A 19602-nucleotide genomic window follows, 5' to 3' on the forward strand; every position below is an offset into this window, starting at 1 on the left:
ATTATCTAGTAATAAATGTAAACATGCGGAAAAGGAAACACGCTACATCCTTTTTTAAAATTTTCTAATAAACTTCTGACGTGCTTGCTTAATATATTAACCCATTAACGCCCAACAAGCTCGAATTCTTTGCTCATTTTCCAGCCTCATTCTCGGAAAGAATCACGAAGCATACTTTTACCAAAACAATTATTCTTACTATTGTTTGGTGTGCTCTTTCAAATTCCGAGGTCAAAATTGAGCCTCCGTGCCTCAGAAAAAAATATGGCGTATTAAAAATTAAAAAACACCAAAAAATTGAAGACATTTTTTTCTAAATGTTTTTTCTTGTACAAAAAAAGAGTTACAATCCACTTCTAAATTCAACTATCGGTGCATAAAATAGTTGAACTTTAACGACGATTTTTTTTTGTTTTTCGAAAAATCGCGTGATTTCCTAAAATGACGTTATATGAGGAAATTTTCGAAAAATACTGATTTATTGTAAATAATCTAATAAAGTTCGAAATATCGAGGTTTCTGACACTTGAAACATTACCAATTGTTGAGCTCATTTCCGTAGTTCATGTTTCAACGTAATTTGTAACTTCAAAGATGACAGATCCAAGATGGCCGCCAAAATATTTCAAAAATAATCGGTTTTTTTGTTGTTACTCGCTTCTGGAACTTCAATCCGGTAGAATTCATACTATTGTAGGTGTTTTTAACATTGCTGATTACGAGTATCAAGTTAGATTTGCAAAATCAGTTTGTTTAAACAAAATTGTTTAAACAATTTACTGCAAAATTGTATTTTTTCTACACTTTTATGCCAAAATCTTATTCTACGGAGACAATTACGTCGGAAATATGCTCTAGTTCTTCCAATATATTTTCGATGAAGCTGTAAATTGACGAGAAATAGCGGAGAGAAAAGTGTTCATACTTCCATGTGATACGGCCAAGAGCTTTCATCCGTTAACTGTTAATGTTTAACGTTGCCCAACTCTAACCACGTGGAGGTGGACGTTTTAGAGTTTCTTTATTTTTCTTGTTTTTTTTATTTTTCTCAATTTTCAAATTAGAAAATTGAGAAAAATAAAAAATTAAAAAAAAACAAAAAAATAAAGAAACTCTAAAACATCCACCTCCACGTGATTAGAGTTGGGCAACGTTAAACATTAACAGTTAACGGATGAAAGCTCTTGGCCGTATCACATGGAAGTATGAACACTTTTCTCTCCGCTATTTCTCGTCAATTTACAGCTTCATCGAAAATATATTGGAAGAACTAGAGCATATTTCCGACGTAATTGTCTCCGTAGAATAAGATTTTGGCATAAAAGTGTAGAAAAAATACAATTTTGCAGTAAATTGTTTAAACAATTTTGTTTAAACAAACTGATTTTGCAAATCTAACTTGATACTCGTAATCAGCAATGTTAAAAACACCTACAATAGTATGAATTCTACCGGATTGAAGTTCCAGAAGCGAGTAACAACAAAAAAACCGATTATTTTTGAAATATTTTGGCGGCCATCTTGGATCTGTCATCTTTGAAGTTACAAATTACGTTGAAACATGAACTACGGAAATGAGCTCAACAATTGGTAATGTTTCAAGTGTCAGAAACCTCGATATTTCGAACTTTATTAGATTATTTACAATAAATCAGTATTTTTCGAAAATTTCCTCATATAACGTCATTTTAGGAAATCACGCGATTTTTCGAAAAACAAAAAAAAATCGTCGTTAAAGTTCAACTATTTTATGCACCGATAGTTGAATTTAGAAGTGGATTGTAACTCTTTTTTTGTACAAGAAAAAACATTTAGAAAAAAATGTCTTCAATTTTTTGGTGTTTTTTAATTTTTAATACGCCATATTTTTTTCTGAGGCACGGAGGCTCAATTTTGACCTCGGAATTTGAAAGAGCACACCAAACAATAGTAAGAATAATTGTTTTGGTAAAAGTATGCTTCGTGATTCTTTCCGAGAATGAGGCTGGAAAATGAGCAAAGAATTCGAGCTTGTTGGGCGTTAATGGGTTAATATAATATCCAAGCAGTAATTTGTTTGTAACAATAATATAAAATGAAATATACAGGGTGTTAAATTTCAAACGTAACAGGTGGAATATCTCGTAAACAATGCAGTTTAGAAAAAAATGTTTCCTACAAAAGTTGTAGGGTTTCGGAGGGAACATAACATAATAATATTCATATAACCTTGGGCGGCGTCTCCAAGGTCAAGTGGAGGTGAGAATGGATTTTTTAAATGGAAACCCATATTTTTTATTATTATATCTTTTTCTACTACTTAATTTGAACAACGTTTGTCTAAAGAATTTGTTTATTTACCTAATATTTTTTAAGATATTCAAGAAAAACTTGATAACTCTTTCAACATTCAGTTTACGATATTGAAGATTAAATGACGGAACGAAAGGACTCAGAAAAGAAAAAATAAAATAATTAATGAAGCAAATAAGAAATAGACTTTATTAATAAATCTTAATTCAAAAATGAAAGAACTTTTGCAAAAAGAATTTGTAGAAAAAGTAACGAAGTCAACCAAATTCTTTCATTTTTGAATGAAGATTTATTAATAAAGTCTATCTCTTATTTGCTTCATTAATTATTTTATTTTTTCTTTTCTGAGTCCTTTCGTTCCGTCATTTAATCTTCAATATTGTAAACTGAATGTTGAAAGAATTATCAAGTTTTTCTTGAATATCTTAAAAAATATTAGGTAAATAAAAAAAATACTTTAGACAAAAGTTGTTCAAAGTAATTAGTAGAAAAAAATGTAATAATAAAAAATATGGGTTTCCATTTAAAAAATTCATTCTCACCTCCACTTGACCTTGGAGGCGCCGCCCAAGGTTATATGAATATTACTATGTTATGTTCCCTCCGAAACCTTATAACTTTTGTAGGAAACAATTTTTTCTAAAATGCATTGTTTACGAGATATTCCACCTGTTACGTTTGAAATTTAACACCCTGTATAAAAAACTTATTTTTGTGTTTTATTATATTTATTGTATCAAATAAGTCTTCCTTTTGTCGACCACACACTGGCAAATTTATTAAAATTAACGGCTACACAACGTTTCGACCCAAGTTCAAGCCCTTTTCAAGTGTCAAGACTCAGTTATTTTCTACAAACAATATTCAGAGAATTACAAATTGAACAAAAAATACACATAAAAACCGATTATATGACATAAAATTTACGGAAAATTTACAATGTAGGAAAGTTTTACAAATTTATTTAAAATGTCGCCGCCGTCGATGTTAACGTTGTCAACCGACTAGCCCTTGTATTTGATCTCCTTTATTCTTTTGTTTGGAAATATCAGTGATGTTCTGAGAAAAAATCTTAAGAAATACGGCTTTAACACTGTTTTTTCTGTCACGAACAAATTAAATCATATTATAAGACTAGGTTAAGACAAAATCACGAATAAACAAAAGATGGGAGTTGCTTATCAGTTAGATTGTAAAAGCTGCGATTCTTGTTACATAGGCCAAACGAAGCGAAATTTAGAAACTCGTATTAGGGAACATATGACGGACATTAATAAACATGTAGATTATCACACAACAAAATTACCTTTTTAAAAAAAGGTACAAAAAAGCGCCAAGTATACGCGCCTGAAGTTCTTTCAAAAAAGGACTCTACAAAACTAATGATATGAACAAATTGCGCCAACTACAATGGGTATTTATGCAAACCAGAAAATCTATTACTTTATTATTACTCTTTGGCCGATATTCATTGTTGATTCTGATTTAAGACCATCTTAAGTACAATTGTAAGATATTTGAAACCAATCACACAGTCGTGTTAGCATCTTAAGACATTACTTCAGATCGTCTGGAAATAAGAACGGACTATGAATATTAGCCTTTGATATTAAAAAATAAAGGACATAATAATATTAAGCAGATATTTTTATACGAATAAATATTTTAATATATAGAAATATATTTATTAATACAAATAAGTGTTTTTTTCAAAATACTTGGCGCTACTAAACCGAATCAAAAATTGTCCTAGTATCAAGCGACGCGGTAGCGTCGCGACGCCAAGTACATAAAAAAGTAAATAGCCGCATATAATCAATATCGAATGTTACTAATTTAAAAAAAATTATTAAAAATTAATAAAAAATGTGATACATAGGAAATGTTTTATTTCACGATAAAGACATAAATTGCAAGTAATTGCAAGCAACATCATCGACGACGACGACGATGACGTTGCACCACGTCGATGACGACGACAACAACGACGACGACGTTGCACCACATCGACGACGACGACAACGATGACGATGACGTTGCACCACGTCAACGACGACGACGACGACGTTGCGACATAAATTGCAAGTAATTGCAAACAACATCATCGACGACGATGACGTTGCATCACGTCGATGACGGCGACAACAATAACGACGACGTTGCACTACGTCGACGACGACGATGACGTTGCACCACGTCGATGACGGCGACAACAATAACTGCAACGTCGTCGTCGTTCGTCGTCGTCGTGCAACGTCGTCGTCATCGACATACTGCAACGTCGTCATCGTCATCGACGTGGTGCAACGTCATCGTCGTCGTCGTCGTCGTCGTTGTTGTCACCGTCATCGACGTGGTGCAACGTTATATTAGTTAGTGAGAAAGGGATTGACTGCACCAATACCACGAATTTCATTACATAACGTCGAGCGCTACCACATTCATTGCATAAAATTATAAAACTCATAAAAATGATTTATGTGAAAGTAAAACTATATTGTTAAAGTTATAATAAAAAATATTGTAAATCACATAGAGAAATTTTGTTAGCAAAACAGAAAAAAGTATAAAATATATAAAAATAATTTACATTATATAAAAATCAAAAGATTATTTTTAATAAAACTTATTACAAAGTGCATCGGAACGATGTACGTGTTAGTATGCAAAATAATTGATAATAAAACATATCAAAAGAAATTATGTAATACTAATTATATGTTCAAAAGAATGTAAAACTAAAATATAATCAAATTTTAAAAATTTACAATAAAGAGTAAGATCCCTAAAAAACCTTTTTAAAAAAAGAACAAATATATACACCAAGTACATAAAAACTCCCAACTCGTCAAAACTCAAAACTAAATATGAAATCAATAATTAATTAGCCAAGTATCTAGAAGCAGTTTGAGTATTTTACCCAAACGTTTTCCATGCATACTTTCTTATCGCATGACGACATTGAAGTACTTGGCGTGCCCGAATTACATTAAAACGTCCTGTCCTACCTATAAGAGACACAAAATCATTTGCGAGTCATTATTGAAAATCATGAAGATACAAGATACAATACAAATCAAGATATTGTACAAATTTACAAGAATACATGACCACTGCTATTCGGGCACGCCAAGTACTTCAATGTCGTCATGCGATAAGAAAGTATGCATGGAAAACGTTTGGGTAAAATACTCAAACTGCTTCTAGATACTTGGCTAATTAATTATTGATTTCATATTTAGTTTTGAGTTTTGACGAGTTGGGAGTTTTTATGTACTTGGCGTATATATTTTTTCTTTTTTTAAAAAGGTTTTTTAGGGATTTAAATAATCTAAAGATTACAATAATTTCCTTAAACTCTAAATTACATAACAACTCGCTGAAATACATATATGTACAACTGTAGTTAAACTTATTCTATGCTTAATTCTAATGTCACACACATACACACACATGCACACATTCACAAGAGAGAAAGAAAGAGAATGAGGCAGTTAACATAATGATTCGGTTTAGTAGCGCCAAGTATTTTGAAAAAAACACTTATTTGTATTAATAAATATATTTCTATGAGTAGGTTAGGGGGGCTGATGATCTAACCCAGGGATCTGAGGGGGGGCTGAGTCAGCGGGGGAGGGGGGGTACGACGTCACACGGCGAGAGGGTCGCGGGGGGGGAGGAGGACTGTGACCTAACCCACACGCGACATTATTTGCTGGCCCAACCCGCGGGAGGGGGTTTTCGCGGACCTAACCCGCGGGAGGGGGTGGGAGGACCGTGACCATCTAACCTAACCAAGGGGGTTTTCGCGGACCCAACCCGCAGGGATCGTGACAGTTGTTTGCTGACCCAACCCGCGGGGAGGGGCGAGGGGGAGGATGCACGGCACGTGAGCGATGTAAGAGAAACCCCCATTGTGCGCAACGTGCGATGTAACAGTTAGCATTTTGTCAACGAACCGATGTCGCGGTTAGCACGTGCGCGACGTAACCGATACCCTCTTCGCTGTACACGTGTTTCGCGGTGATAAGACGCGAGCGCCGACGTCCGGCTGCTATGAAATCGGATGAGTGGATGTTAAAGTATGATTAAAGATGACACGTTCGCGGCGAAAAAAATGCATGCGGAGAATATTCCACAACGCGAGCACCGACGTCCGGCTGCTACGAAAAATGCGCTGATTGCCCAATTCGACGTCTCAGGTCCAAGTGGACTGCTATGGGTTAGGCTCGTAAGTGTGCGCGAAGAGGAGGGAAGGGAGGGGGGGGGGTTAAACGTATATTTAAAGAGAAGAGCGAATGTTACAAACATTAGTTGTTCAGTGGAACGAGCACGATTAGATCTGAAGAGAAGAAACTAGAAGGAACAATGTGGAGCAAGAGACACATGGAGCAGAATTGCGATACAGCAGGGAGGAAGCGAAGCTAGTAAGTATATTTAGCAATTGATATAATAAGCAACGATGTGATGTCTAATATACCTATAATATTTCTCCGCAGTGCTAATTCCACACCGGCCGTCACTTCCGAAGTGCGTGATACTGCAGCATCGCAATCACAACGCCGACGACGATGCGTTCGTATCCTAGGAAGAAGGTACGCGCTGACAACGACGGAACACAAGTATTTGGAAGTTGGCATAAACGTGGGATATGGTCCGAGTCACATGGAGATTGCTGTGGGAGACAAACGTGGGAATGAATTGATCCTCGGAATGAAAACCTGGAAAGGTCTCGTGGAACATCAGCATTTAATCCAGGAGTATTTTTCCAAAACTGATAAACGACCCGTAGATCCCATATATATCGGGCCGCTAACTATAGAATTTATTACGTTTAACGATACGAAGTGTGTTCGGTTCGAAGCAACAAACGTGCGATCAATAATGATGGCATCGACACTAACAACTCTGTTTAATCTCGATAAATGTATCGATTACATGTACAATTGGTTAGTGAGCTGCACCGACCATGTAGATGACAAGTACGAACAGTTCTGTAAGATCGCACGTTGTGTACCCAGATAGCCAAACCTGCACGAACAAATTCTGAGCAGTGTCTGCTGACAGGCAATGTGAGCAGATTGGCAGCAGAAACCGAGCAGAATCTGCAGCTTTTGACACAATTCAAATTTAAACAAATAGGTATGCGGTTTCGTTCCGCACCGCTATGCGGTGCACACGTTGAGTTCTTACTCGACGTTAAGATTTAGCCTGACAGTTATATAAGTTAATATACGTGCCTTGGCATGATAATATTAATTTTTCTGAAAATTTTTGTACTTGCGGCACAAAGGCTCCCATGGACAACGTCCACGCACACCGCAAGCAATCTGAAGTTCGAAAGCAAAATTCGGACTTCAGATTAGAATAAATTAACAATAAAAGAGAGATTATGAAACGAACTGTCAGAAAAACACATCAAGCCAAATGTACTTTAATTTAACCATATTGTTCACATTGTTTTTACTGGATATATATTTCATTCTTATTATTGTGTATTTCTTTTCAATTTTGCATTTCTTTCCCATTGAAAATAAAGAAAAATAGCAATTTAAATAGCAGTATGGATTAGGGGTCATTTTAACAGCTGATTATGTACAGAATCTGCTCAATTTCTGCTGCCAAACTGCTCTCAAGTTATGTGCGCAGGCTCTGCTTTCAATCTGCTGACAATCTGCTACTAGGTTATATGTACAGACTCTGCGCGATTTTTGCTGCCAATCTGCTCACATTACCTGTCCAGCAGGCTCTGTCGGCAGAACCCAAGCTTAATGCGGACACAGATGGCTACGGTTTTGGTTTGGGATTCTGATCGAATTTGCTACCAATCTACGGGCATGTTGGTATCATTTTGCTATCTGGGTAGATAATCCTAATGACATAACCGTTGCCATACAAAACAGCGAATATTTCGATGACAAGGAACTTATCGATTGTGAGTTATTGGCATTAGCTTTTTGAAATACGTTGTTAATATGTAACAAATATATGCAATAAAAAAACTTTTACTCCTAAACGTTGTAGTGCACTTTTCTACAGTCCTCAGTTATTTGCATAGGTTAGACTTATCTAACCTATGCAAATAACTGAGGACTGTAGAAAAGTGCACTACGTTTAGGAGTAAAAGTTTTTTTATTGCATATATTTGTTACATATTAACAACGTATGATACTTAATCATAGAAGGTATCAAATGACGCGATCACATTTTTGTATAGCCTCACGAAATAGTAGGTATATCATCACATTGAGACACGTGCAACTTAAGCTGCAAAATATGCGAGCATATTCGATATAGCCTCGCAAGATATTTTAGATGCGGTAAGGAAAATTTTTCAACACGTGTGCATTAGAGTGAGGCAAAATATATAGGGTGGTAAATCATATAATAGGGAACGATATGCAATAGCATATCAGTATACGTGTCAGAAGTGCCGCATGTTACATCGGTCACGTTGAAGGAGTGGAAAGGTGAAAAAAAATGGAGAACCTCATTCAACTAGAACAGAACATTGTGGCACAATCATCGCGTGTATCAAACTTGGGTGAATATTTCGCATGGACACAACAGTGTGATGACCTTATCAAGCAATTGGAAGAACGCAGTCGCGACGCCAAGCAGCCGCGACTCTCTATCGGAAACAAACAGTCCTTAGTAGCTCGAATCGCGCGGCTCGAGGGACTGAAGAAACGATTAGAAAGACGCTTTATCCATATTGGTGGCGAGTATGCAGGGTGGAATAACGGTGTCGAAGAACTCTCTTGGCGAGAGATAGAGACCGCGTTCGAGAGCCGCATTTTAACCAGTGCTGTGATAAATTCCGGCTATATCGAACCACGGCGATTTCTGGAAGACGCTAGCATTCATAGTGCTCGATCATGTGCAAAAGGTAATAAATGAACATGACAGTGTGAAATTGAATACCGTGTTCAATGGCGAGTTTGTGGCGGGTGAGAAGACCGCCAATAAAAGTATCAATACGCGAAACCGAGCACTCTTTCGTACGTCCAATCTGAAAGAGTGGTTTGCACGATACGTTATCGAGCCCACCTTGGCGTCTCTTGAAGAATTCCAGGAACGCGACAATGGATGGGCGTTGTCGCGTATACTGGACTTGACGGTTAACGTTAACAAATATAACCCTATGCACGCGGGATGTCACGTCAAATTGCCGAAGAAAATTATGGCGAAGAAAGCAGTGGTAAACGTGCAAAGTAACGATGTCGCATGTTTTGCATGGTCAGTGGTTGCCGCTCTGTACCCGGCAAAAAGACACGTAGAGCGGCAATCATCGTACCCCCATTATACCACAGTACTCAATCTCCAAGGCATAGAATTTCCCATGACATTGAAGCAAGTCGATAAGTTTGAAGAGCTCAACAATGTCTCAATCAACATATACTATATGAATGAATGTCGGAAACAAAAAATGAAAAAAAAGGATCATTAAGTATCGTTCCATTGCGTCTCACCGATGATAAGAAGGCCCGGCACATCAATCTACTGTACGTGCCACAAGATAATGGCTTGGGCCACTTCACGTGGATCAAGAACCTGTCTCGGCTAGTTGGCATCCAACTTAGCAGCAATAAACGAAAAAAATATATTTGCGATCGGTAAGTACGTTGTATTATAATAAAATACGCTGTCTTTGACCAGAAGTAATAGATCTCTTCATTCATGCAGGTGTCTGCACTACTTCTCCTCCAACGGGAGATTGAAGGCCCACTCCGTTGATTGCACAAAACTAAACGATTGTGTCATTGTTTTACCGAACAAGGACGACAAGTGGCTGCGTTTTGGCAACCACAGCAGGAAAGAGCGGATGCCGTTCGTCGTATATGCCGACTTGGAGAGTGCATTGGAGAAGAGAGGAGCGGAAAAATCCGGCACATACCCATATCACCATCACAAGGCATATAGTGCTGCGTACTACGTGCGGTGTTCATACGACAACTCATTATCCGCGTATCGATATCGTCGCGGCACCGACTGCATTTCGTGGTTTTTCGAAGAACTGAAAGCTCTAGCATTTCGCGTAAAAGCAATTCTAACCGCTAATGTGCCCATGGAAAATCTAACGAGAGAACAGGAAGTAGCATAGCGTGACGCACTGTCATATCTGCGAAGAGCCATTCGCGCAAGACGAGACGCGAGTACGCGATCATTGCCATCTGACCGGTCGGTACATAGGTCCTGCGCATTCAAATTGTAATCTAAATTATAAAGAGTCCTATACTATTCCGATAGTATTTCACAATTTATCCGGCTACGATTCACATTTTATAATCAAAGAATTGGCTAGTAACTTCAAGGGCACAATTGCGCTACTACCGATTACAAAAGAAAAGTACATTTCGTTTACCAAAAATGTTAACGAGGCAGATGCAGTATTTCGGAACCACGTAAAATGGCGCTTTATTGATTCGTTATGATTTCTGAGTAGTAGTCTGGATAAATTGGCATCGTTTCTCAGCAAAGACAAACTCAAAATTTTACGATCAGAATTCTCTAATTTATCAATCGAGGATTTCGACCTATTGACACGAAAAGGCGTCTTCCCGTACGAGTACGTGGATTGCGCCGAAAAGTTGCAAGATACCCGCTTACCACCGCGAGAATCGTTCTACAGTTCCTTAACGGGTGACTCGCGTAATCGCTCTCGGATATCGTTATCCGAGAGCGATTACGCGCACGCCGAGAACATCTGGCAGCGGTTCGCCATTCAAACGTTAGGTGAATACAGCGACTTGTATTTGAAAACAGACGTGTTATTATTGGCCGACATGTTTGAAAATTTTCGCGACAGTTGTATCACGAGTTATGGTCTCAATGCGGCATATTACTATACGCTACCGGGCTTCACGTGGGACGCGATGCTCAAGCATACGCGTATAAATTTCGAACTGCTCACCGATATCGATATGGTTATGTTCATAGAACGCGGCATACGCGGCGGCCTAGGTCAGTGTTCAAACAGGTACGCCCGTGCCAACAATAAATACATGGAGTCGTACGATCCATCGAAACCATCGTCGTACTTGACGTACTTTGACGTTAAGAATTTATACGGTTGGGCAATGTCTCAACCTCTGCCCTATGCAGATTTTCAATGGGTCGACGACGTCTCGGACTTCGACGTGAACGCTATCGCTCCTGATTCGTCCACCGGTTACATTCTCGAGGTCGATCTCGAATATCCACAGCATCTGCACGATGCGCACACTGACCTACCATTCTGTCCGACGCGCGATAAGCCGCCGGGCAAGCGCCAGAACAAGTTGCTCGCAACGTTAAATGATAAGGAACGTTACGTGATACACTGTCGCAACCTGCAGCAGTGTACGCGTCACGGTCTGCGGATAATAAAAATTCATCGCGTATTACAATTCGCGCAATCCGCATGGCTTCGTAGGTACATTGAACTCAATACACAATTTCGAATGCGCACGACCAACGATTTCGAAAAAAATTTGTACAAATTGATGAACAACGCGGTATTTGGAAAAACTATGGAAAATGTACGCAATCATATGGATGTAAAGCTTGTAACGAAATGGAACAGAAGGTACGGTGCCGAGGCACTGATCGCTAAACCAAATTTCCATAGCCGGAGCGTCTTTTCGAAAAACCTGGTCGCGATTGAACTGCGCAAACTCCAGGTGAAATTCAACAAACCAATCTACGTGGGTATGTGCATACTCGACATATCTAAGACGTGTTTGTACGAATTTCATCACGAGTATATGGTACCTCTTTATCGCGAAAAATGCAAGATCATGTACACGGATACGGATAGTTTAATTTACCATATCGAGTGCGACGACGTGTACGAGCAAATGAAACATGATGTTGCGAGATTCGATACGAGCGATTACGAGGTCGATAATGTGTATGGAATGCCACTCGCAAATAAAAAGGTACCCGGTTTGATGAAGGACGAAAACAACGGCGCGATAATGACAGAGTTCGTCGGGCTTAGAGCGAAGATGTACGCTGTGAGAGTGGCCAGTAGGAAAGACGCCAAAAAAGCGAAAGGTGTCAAGAGTAATGTCGTATCGAAAGCGATAACATTTGAAGACTACACGCGGTGTCTGAAAGATCATACGGAAGTGACGCGACGCCAATCATGCATAAGATCAAAATTGCATGAGGTGTACACTGTGTCAGAGCCGAAAATCGCTCTAAGTCCGTACGACGATAAGCGTTATGGTATAGCCGGTTCTAACGACACGTTACCATGGGGACATTATCGGATACCATTGTAAATAGGAAATACAGGTTTTGTAATGTTCATATGATATTGTATATATTTTTTGTCGTAGATATTCCACTACAATACGAAATATATTTCTAAACTACATTATCCTTGTGTATCCATGAATTGTGCGAATCATCGAATCCCAGCCATTTCACGTAAACCTCGGCACCTTTCCTGCGTAACACCTTTTCCACGAGATATATGTTCGGATTAGCAACGTGATGCAATTCGTGTTCGTAGAATCCTCCGGCGATTGGCTCGCCGCGCGAATCCTCGATGAGATAGGTCACGGGATTAGTCGTCTGCACCTTGATGATTCTGAATACCTCGGTCGTCCAGTTTAGCGTGTAGCCCTTGTCGAAGACCGTCTTGTACTTGCTGACGCGTACCGGTCACCTACTGTGAATCGCGCCGGGGCTGCAATCTTTACGTTGCTGTACACCGTGGCCAAGAGTTTATCGCGATCTTGGCCGTTACATCGATGGGTCGCATACCGATCGTCCGATGTTTTCGCGCGTTGTACTTTGCGACGAGCTGCTGTAGTTCGTCGATCATCTATAGTTTCCATTGAGCGTAAACATTTTCCACATGTTTTTAGCGACCCGTCTTTACGACGAGAACGTTCCACGACCGAGGCTTTCATGGGTGAATACGTAAATAGTGATTGATATCATGTTTCATCAGGAGCCGCTGCACGTCAGCATTGTAGAATTCCTTTCCTCTGTCAGTATGCAAATTGTTGGACACTTCCATTCTTTCGAAATAGCTTTGCAAACGCATCGGCTGTCTCGCTCCCGCATTTACTCTTGAGTGGTACGGCCATGCATACTTGCTCAACACGTCTATAATTGTGAGTATATAATTGTAGCCTTTGTTGAAACGTGAGTATGGGCACATCTCCACTATGTCAGCTTGCCACAGGTCATGGTATCCGCGGACTATGACGGTCTTCGTGGAAAAGTTCTTCTCGCCGGAGCATGCAGTTCCTCGACGAGTCGCCGTTTCTCGGAACTGACAATCTTTTTACGTCCATCGGATTTTCGCGATCGCATGTTTTGGCGATACAATCAACGACTGTTAGACGTGTAGTTATATGTCTCAAACTGTTTATAAACGTTCGACGCCTTTCCAGAGCCGTTCTTGCCCCGTTCGTCGCTGTTCTAGTCCCGTCGCCGTTCAGCCCGTTCCTAAGTCGTTCGTGAGCCGTTCGACACTTTCGTTTCCGTTCGTTGCCGTTCTATTAGTCGTTTCTGATGCAGCAGTAGTCGAGCAGTAGGCGAAGTCCTTTATCGCAGCCCATAACGCTTGCGTTCCTTCTCGAACGCAATACTCAGCTTACTCTCAAATTCTGCATGTTGATTCCGCACACTTTACCATACTGTTCCACGTATAATTTGTTGACAGCGTCGGTATCAGCCTCGGCTGGCTACACGACGAATTTTGCGCGATGTGCGTTAAAATCAGCAGCGTGGCGACACAATGCGTTTTCACGTACGTAGTTTCTCACTACTCCACTGAACTGATAATACAGAATGTTCATCGGTGCTCCCTTCTTCTAGTAATACACCAAACTTGTTGATTGGCATGTTGGTCACACGAAGACTGATTCATTTCGTTGATGTACTGTTTAATTTATAATGAGACCTGCCTCGCGAAGTTTTCGATAATCGACAGAATCTCATTATCATGGCGTTATTTCCCGCTTGGTGCGAAGCTTCGAGCAATCGCAGACGATCACCAGTTCGTTGGGATCGTTTCAGTGCACGTAATCGATCACATTGTCGTTTAGTGTCACATTGTCGTTTAGTGTCACATGGTCACAGCGCGAGGTAATCCTCTTCCAGATCGCTTCTTAGGTACGATTGGCAGTAACGGTGCGATTACGCGGTTGTACTTGTAACCCTTGTTGCTCTTTATTTGACCGTGCGCGATGTGTTTGCGTCTATGCGCATTCGTCGTCAGCAGCATGCTCTTGTACGCGTGCATATCATTAACCATGTACACGACTTTATTAGGACGTTTCATGAAGATCAGTTCGTAAAGACCGAGTGTACCGCTGTATTGCACGCCGTCGACAAATATGTTATCACGGGTGTCCACGTCGAAACGTTTATTACCGAACATCATTCCATCCTGACCGAGATAAACACCGTACACGTTATCTATGTCGCTCTCTCGATCACCGCTCAGGACAGGGCCTATGTATTTTTGTCCTAGCGGCCTAGCTGACTGTGCAGCATCTCCCGACCCTCCGGTGTTTGCAGCGTGCATTGAACGGAAGTTCGTAGTGATTCGTTCTTGGTTTCGAAATCTTCATCGGAAGAGAGTTCGATCATGGACCGTTCAAACGATTGCGGCGCTACTTCAATCGGGGTAGAGGTTTTCACGTTGAATGTAAATCGTTTTCGCTTGGGCGTTGACGTTCTCGGCGATGCGCTCAACGAGAGTTTCCGCTTATTACTATTATTATGTACCACATTAATCTCACTCTGCGGGGATAATGTTTCACTCTCTGTGTCTTCGGTATTGCTCATCGGCTCGTCTTTCTGTATGAGCGGGCTAGATGTATCGTCCGTGGTATTATCAGCAAGCTTCTGCAGAGGCTCGATGATCGGTCTAAAATGTCTCTCCAACGCGGCATCTTCCACCATCTTGCCAGTCTTTAGAGCGCGATGCTTCTTGCGGATCGAATCACTGGTTTTCGTAATTTCCTTCACCATCTTCTCGAGCGCTTGACTATCTGTATCGCGAGTGAACGTCGCCATGTTGTAACGCGGGAATAAACAATTACAGACGTTTCATCGAACACGTATTAACGGTGACTAACCATTTTATGGTATCGCAAACTCATTAAATCCGTTTCTATACCGTCCATTAGTGATCGAGCTGTCCTTGTGTATCAATACGAAACCGTACTTGCGTTGCCAACAACTGCGATACAACGCGCAAAAATCATCGTACGACATGTCGGTATTCACGTGATTGTTGTACACGTGTTTCAAGTTGGTACTATCCTGTTTAAACAGGATCAGCAGGTTCGCGTTGTCGCGTATAAGATGCTTGGGTATCTTTGCATACGTCTGACAGAGATAGAAACAGTCGACGTTCGAGTGTCACCCCATCGCAAAGTATTCTCTCACCGTATCCTGCTTATCGCACGCTACGTCATCAAAGACGAAGATCGAGTTTGGACGCGCCTCGCTCGGTGGAATAACGTCACTGTTATTAGAGAACGTGAAATAGCCAATCTCTTCAATCGGTGACAATACATTTTCCAAGTACCGATATTTGGGCTGTTGCAACGATTTCGAGTACACGTACACGTTCTCGAAACGTACACCGTGCGGACTTTCCAACAGACTTATCAGCACGTTGGTCTTGCCACAATTCGAGAGCCCACAAACAATCGCGCGTATCGTGTGTGGCAACAGTTTTCCATGTCTGCGTACTTCCTTCTCCGATAGTACCCGCGTTCTATCGTCCAAATTTGTGACGCGTATCGTCAACGGTTTTCGCACGAATCTCATATTTGCACTTGCTAGGAGGAGGGGAGTCAAACGACTATTTATAGGTTGGCGGAATCGCGAAAGCCATCAGTACCACAATGTGTTTCACACTGTCATGTCCTTCTGATATTTACGACTTAACCGCTGAACAGTTACAATTTGTGTCGAAGATCGTTCTGTTGCGAGTGTGTGGGAACTATATCGACTACGTGTGGAACAAGCTTCCGGACCATATAAAGACGGATTCGGAGGTGCAGACTTATCGCCGCTGTTACGAACATTACAATCAACCGTGGCAGCAAACGCACATCGACGGTCCGGCACCGTTGATCAGGGATTGTTACGCATGCCAAAACCGGTAGTGAGAGGTGGAGGTTTGCTGAATCGTGCGATAAACGCGCTTCCCTACGCACTACACATTCCGGGCTATCAGTTTTGTGGTCCTGGAACTCGTGTGGAAGAACGTCTAGCTAGAGGTGATCGAGGTATCAATCCCTTGGACGCGGCGTGTCGCGAGCACGACATAGCGTACCTACGTAGCAACGATCTTGACAACAGACATGCGGCGGATAAGATACTCGCCGAAAGGGCGCGAGAACGCATTTTCGCGATGGATTCGACTCTGAGAGAGAGAGAGAGCCGCCGCTACAACAGTTTGGGCAGCTATGAAAGCCAAGACCAAATTGGGCATGGGTATGAAGACGAAGAAAAAGATGACTATCAGAAGAGTACCGAAGAAACGAATGCTTCCGATAGCGAGACGCGGCGGTGTCCTGCCACTGCTGCCGTTGCTGGGAGTAATCGGATCGTTGGCTGCGGGGGCAGCGGGAGTCGCGAAAGTGGTGAATGACAACAAGGCCGCGCAGCATCAGCTAGATGAAATGCGCCATCACAATCGCGTTATGGAAGGTCAGGGACTTTATCTCGCTCCGTACAAGCGTGGAAAGGGTATCTCGAAGAAGAAGAATGGTGGAAAAAAACGTCAAAAAGACGATAAGAATGCCTACGGGTATAACCACCAATATACAATTGGAACACTTGGCTAATCGTATGCGCATACCGTTCTTCAGAGGTGTATTTATGCGTAATGCCCTACCGATGGACGGAGTTGGTCGAAACGAGAGCGGTGTTGTGAATTTGGATGACGCGGAAGGCCCAGGCACGCATTGGGTAGCGTATGTGAAGCGAGATCGCGTTATATATTTTGACAGTTTTGGGAATCTTCGACCACCGAGGGACTTGGTGCGCTATCTCGGACATAACGCGGTGAAAATTGAGTACAATCGTACCGCGTATCAAACGTACGATCAGAGCATTTGCGGACAATTGTGCCTGAAATTTCTCCAGACGGTTGTCAAAACATTTAAACCATAACATTTCGCGATCGGCGCTCAGTATTCGCTCGAATATGTCGCTGACGCTTACGCTAACCGGGAAGAGTAGCACCCTCGCGGTAAACTACTTTCCCGCGATTGATTTGAGCGATGATGGGTACGAACTCGGACTTATGGATTTTGAAATGTATTACACGATACCAACGTGAATTCCTCGAATAATAAATTTTACTTTGATAAAGACGACAAGGAAATTGCTATACCCGAGGGATCGTACGAACTACACGCCATAGATGAGTATCTGAAGGGTGCGATTGAACGACACGTAGCTGGTTCCAGCGATAATGCCAAAAACGTCGATGATGAGGAGTATCCGATAGTGCTTCGTGCTAATCACAATACGATGCGGAGCGAAATCAAATGTGCCTATCGAATAAACTTTAACAAACCAAACAACATTGGATCGCTGCTGGAATTCTCATCGAATCAGATATTGCAACCGCGAAAATGGCACGAATCGGATGTACCAGTCAATATCATGAACGTGAACATTATTCGCATAGAGTGTAACGTGACCGCCGGTGCGTACAGCAATGGTACGCGTGTGCACACGATACACGAATTTGCGCCGCGCGTGCCACCAGGATATGAGATATCGGAAACACCTGCGCAGATCATTTACTTGCCGATCATCGCATGGTGCATTACGGATCTGACGTTACGTGTTGTGGATCAAGACGGGCGATTACTTGATTTTCGCGGTGAGGAGATTACCGTCAGATTACACGTACGACGACGACAACGATAGTGATAGTGTGTGTAGTGTAAGATGAGATACTCGTTCTGAACGAAACGGAGCACGTGCGTGATACTTTTGTAAGAAGAACTGCGGTGACATTCGATAAACAAAGGCTGCCGAACATTGACTTTTTAAAATCTAATACGAAGAAGCTCAGTGCATCAAACGTTGAATTTTTGAAATCTTTGAGCTTCAGAGTACGAAGTACCTAATCACGGAGAAAATGATTGACATTTTGAATATCGGAGGTGAGCCAGTCTTTGACGATCGCATTGTCAAGATTGAGACTCATACGTATAATCCGTACGCCAACACGCTGTTTGGACACAGCGATGAGATACGAATACCCATACAGCAGCAGGATTTGTATACCTTATCGTGTCAGAGCTTTCTGTACGTCGAGGGCAAACTAACGACAAACAGAGCCATTGAGGTCTTTAATGTGGTATTGGGGAATAATTGCGTGGAGTTCATGTTCGATGAGATACACTACGAACTTGACGGAGTGGAAATTGATCGCAACAAAAGTGTTGGAATGATTTCGACACTCAAAAACTATACATTGTTAACACTCGATAGAGGCGTGACCCTGGGTAATGCCAGTTGGGATACATATATTGATAATGTGGACGGAAACTTTAATTTTTGCGTACCGCTCTCCATGTTAGTGTGATTTTGCGAGGATTACAAACGCGTGGTGATCAACGCTCGTCATGAGCTAATTCTAATACGATCGCGCAACGACAACAATAGTCTACTGGGAGATCCCACACTGAAGCCAAAGATTGAGCTGCTCAAGATACAGTGGCGAATGCTGCATGTGTTACTGAATGAAGTCAATAAGCTATCGATGCTACGAGCCTTGGAGAGCGAACGATATCTGAGCATGATTTTCCGATCGTGGGATCTGTACGAGTTTCCTCTACTACAGAGCACCACCAAGCACTCATGGACTGTCAAGACCGTGACTCAGCTGGAGAAACCGCAATACGTGATCTTTGTATTGCAGACTGGGCGAAAATATGTAATGTCCCAAGACGTTACTATATTCGACGACTGCAAATTAACCAACGTGAAACTGTATCTAAACTCAGAATGTTATCCATACGACGACTTGAATTTGGATTTTGAGAGGAACAAATACGCCATCCTGTACGACATGTATTCACGTTTTCGTAGGGCGTATTATGGATGCGACTGCGCCGAGGCATATTTGATCACTACCAACTTTCTTCTTCGCGGTCCTTTCGTGGTTATCGATTGTTCGCGACAGAACGAGCCTATCAAGAGTGCTACCGTAGATGTACGATTAGAGTTTGATTGCAAAGAGAATATACCTGCGAATACTACCGCCTACTGCCTCATAATGCACGATCGCGTGGTCGAATACAGTCCATTGACCAACGTTGT

The 19602-nt window shown here is 41.3% G+C and overlaps 2 protein-coding genes across 2 annotated transcripts; one reads left to right on the top strand and one right to left on the bottom strand.

Moving 5' to 3' along the window:
- Positions 1-9174: 9174 nt before the first annotated feature.
- LOC113561773 lies at positions 9175-10396 on the top strand. The gene is made up of 3 exons (XM_026968959.1): positions 9175-9699; positions 9732-9908; positions 9979-10396. Exons 1-3 carry the CDS (start codon positions 9437-9439, stop codon positions 10394-10396), a joined length of 858 nt encoding a protein of 285 aa, XP_026824760.1. The 5' UTR covers positions 9175-9436.
- Positions 10397-12645: 2249 nt separating this feature from the next.
- LOC113561774 lies at positions 12646-13196 on the bottom strand. Its single transcript, XM_026968960.1, has 2 exons — positions 13048-13196; positions 12646-12931 (listed from the first exon to the last, which is right to left on the bottom strand). Exons 1-2 carry the CDS (start codon positions 13194-13196, stop codon positions 12646-12648), a joined length of 435 nt encoding a protein of 144 aa, XP_026824761.1.
- Between the last annotated feature and the right edge of the window lie 6406 nt (positions 13197-19602).

Source organism: Ooceraea biroi, chromosome 4 (assembly GCF_003672135.1).
Source record: "Ooceraea biroi isolate clonal line C1 chromosome 4, Obir_v5.4, whole genome shotgun sequence".
Classification (NCBI taxonomy): Eukaryota; Metazoa; Arthropoda; class Insecta; order Hymenoptera; family Formicidae; genus Ooceraea; species Ooceraea biroi.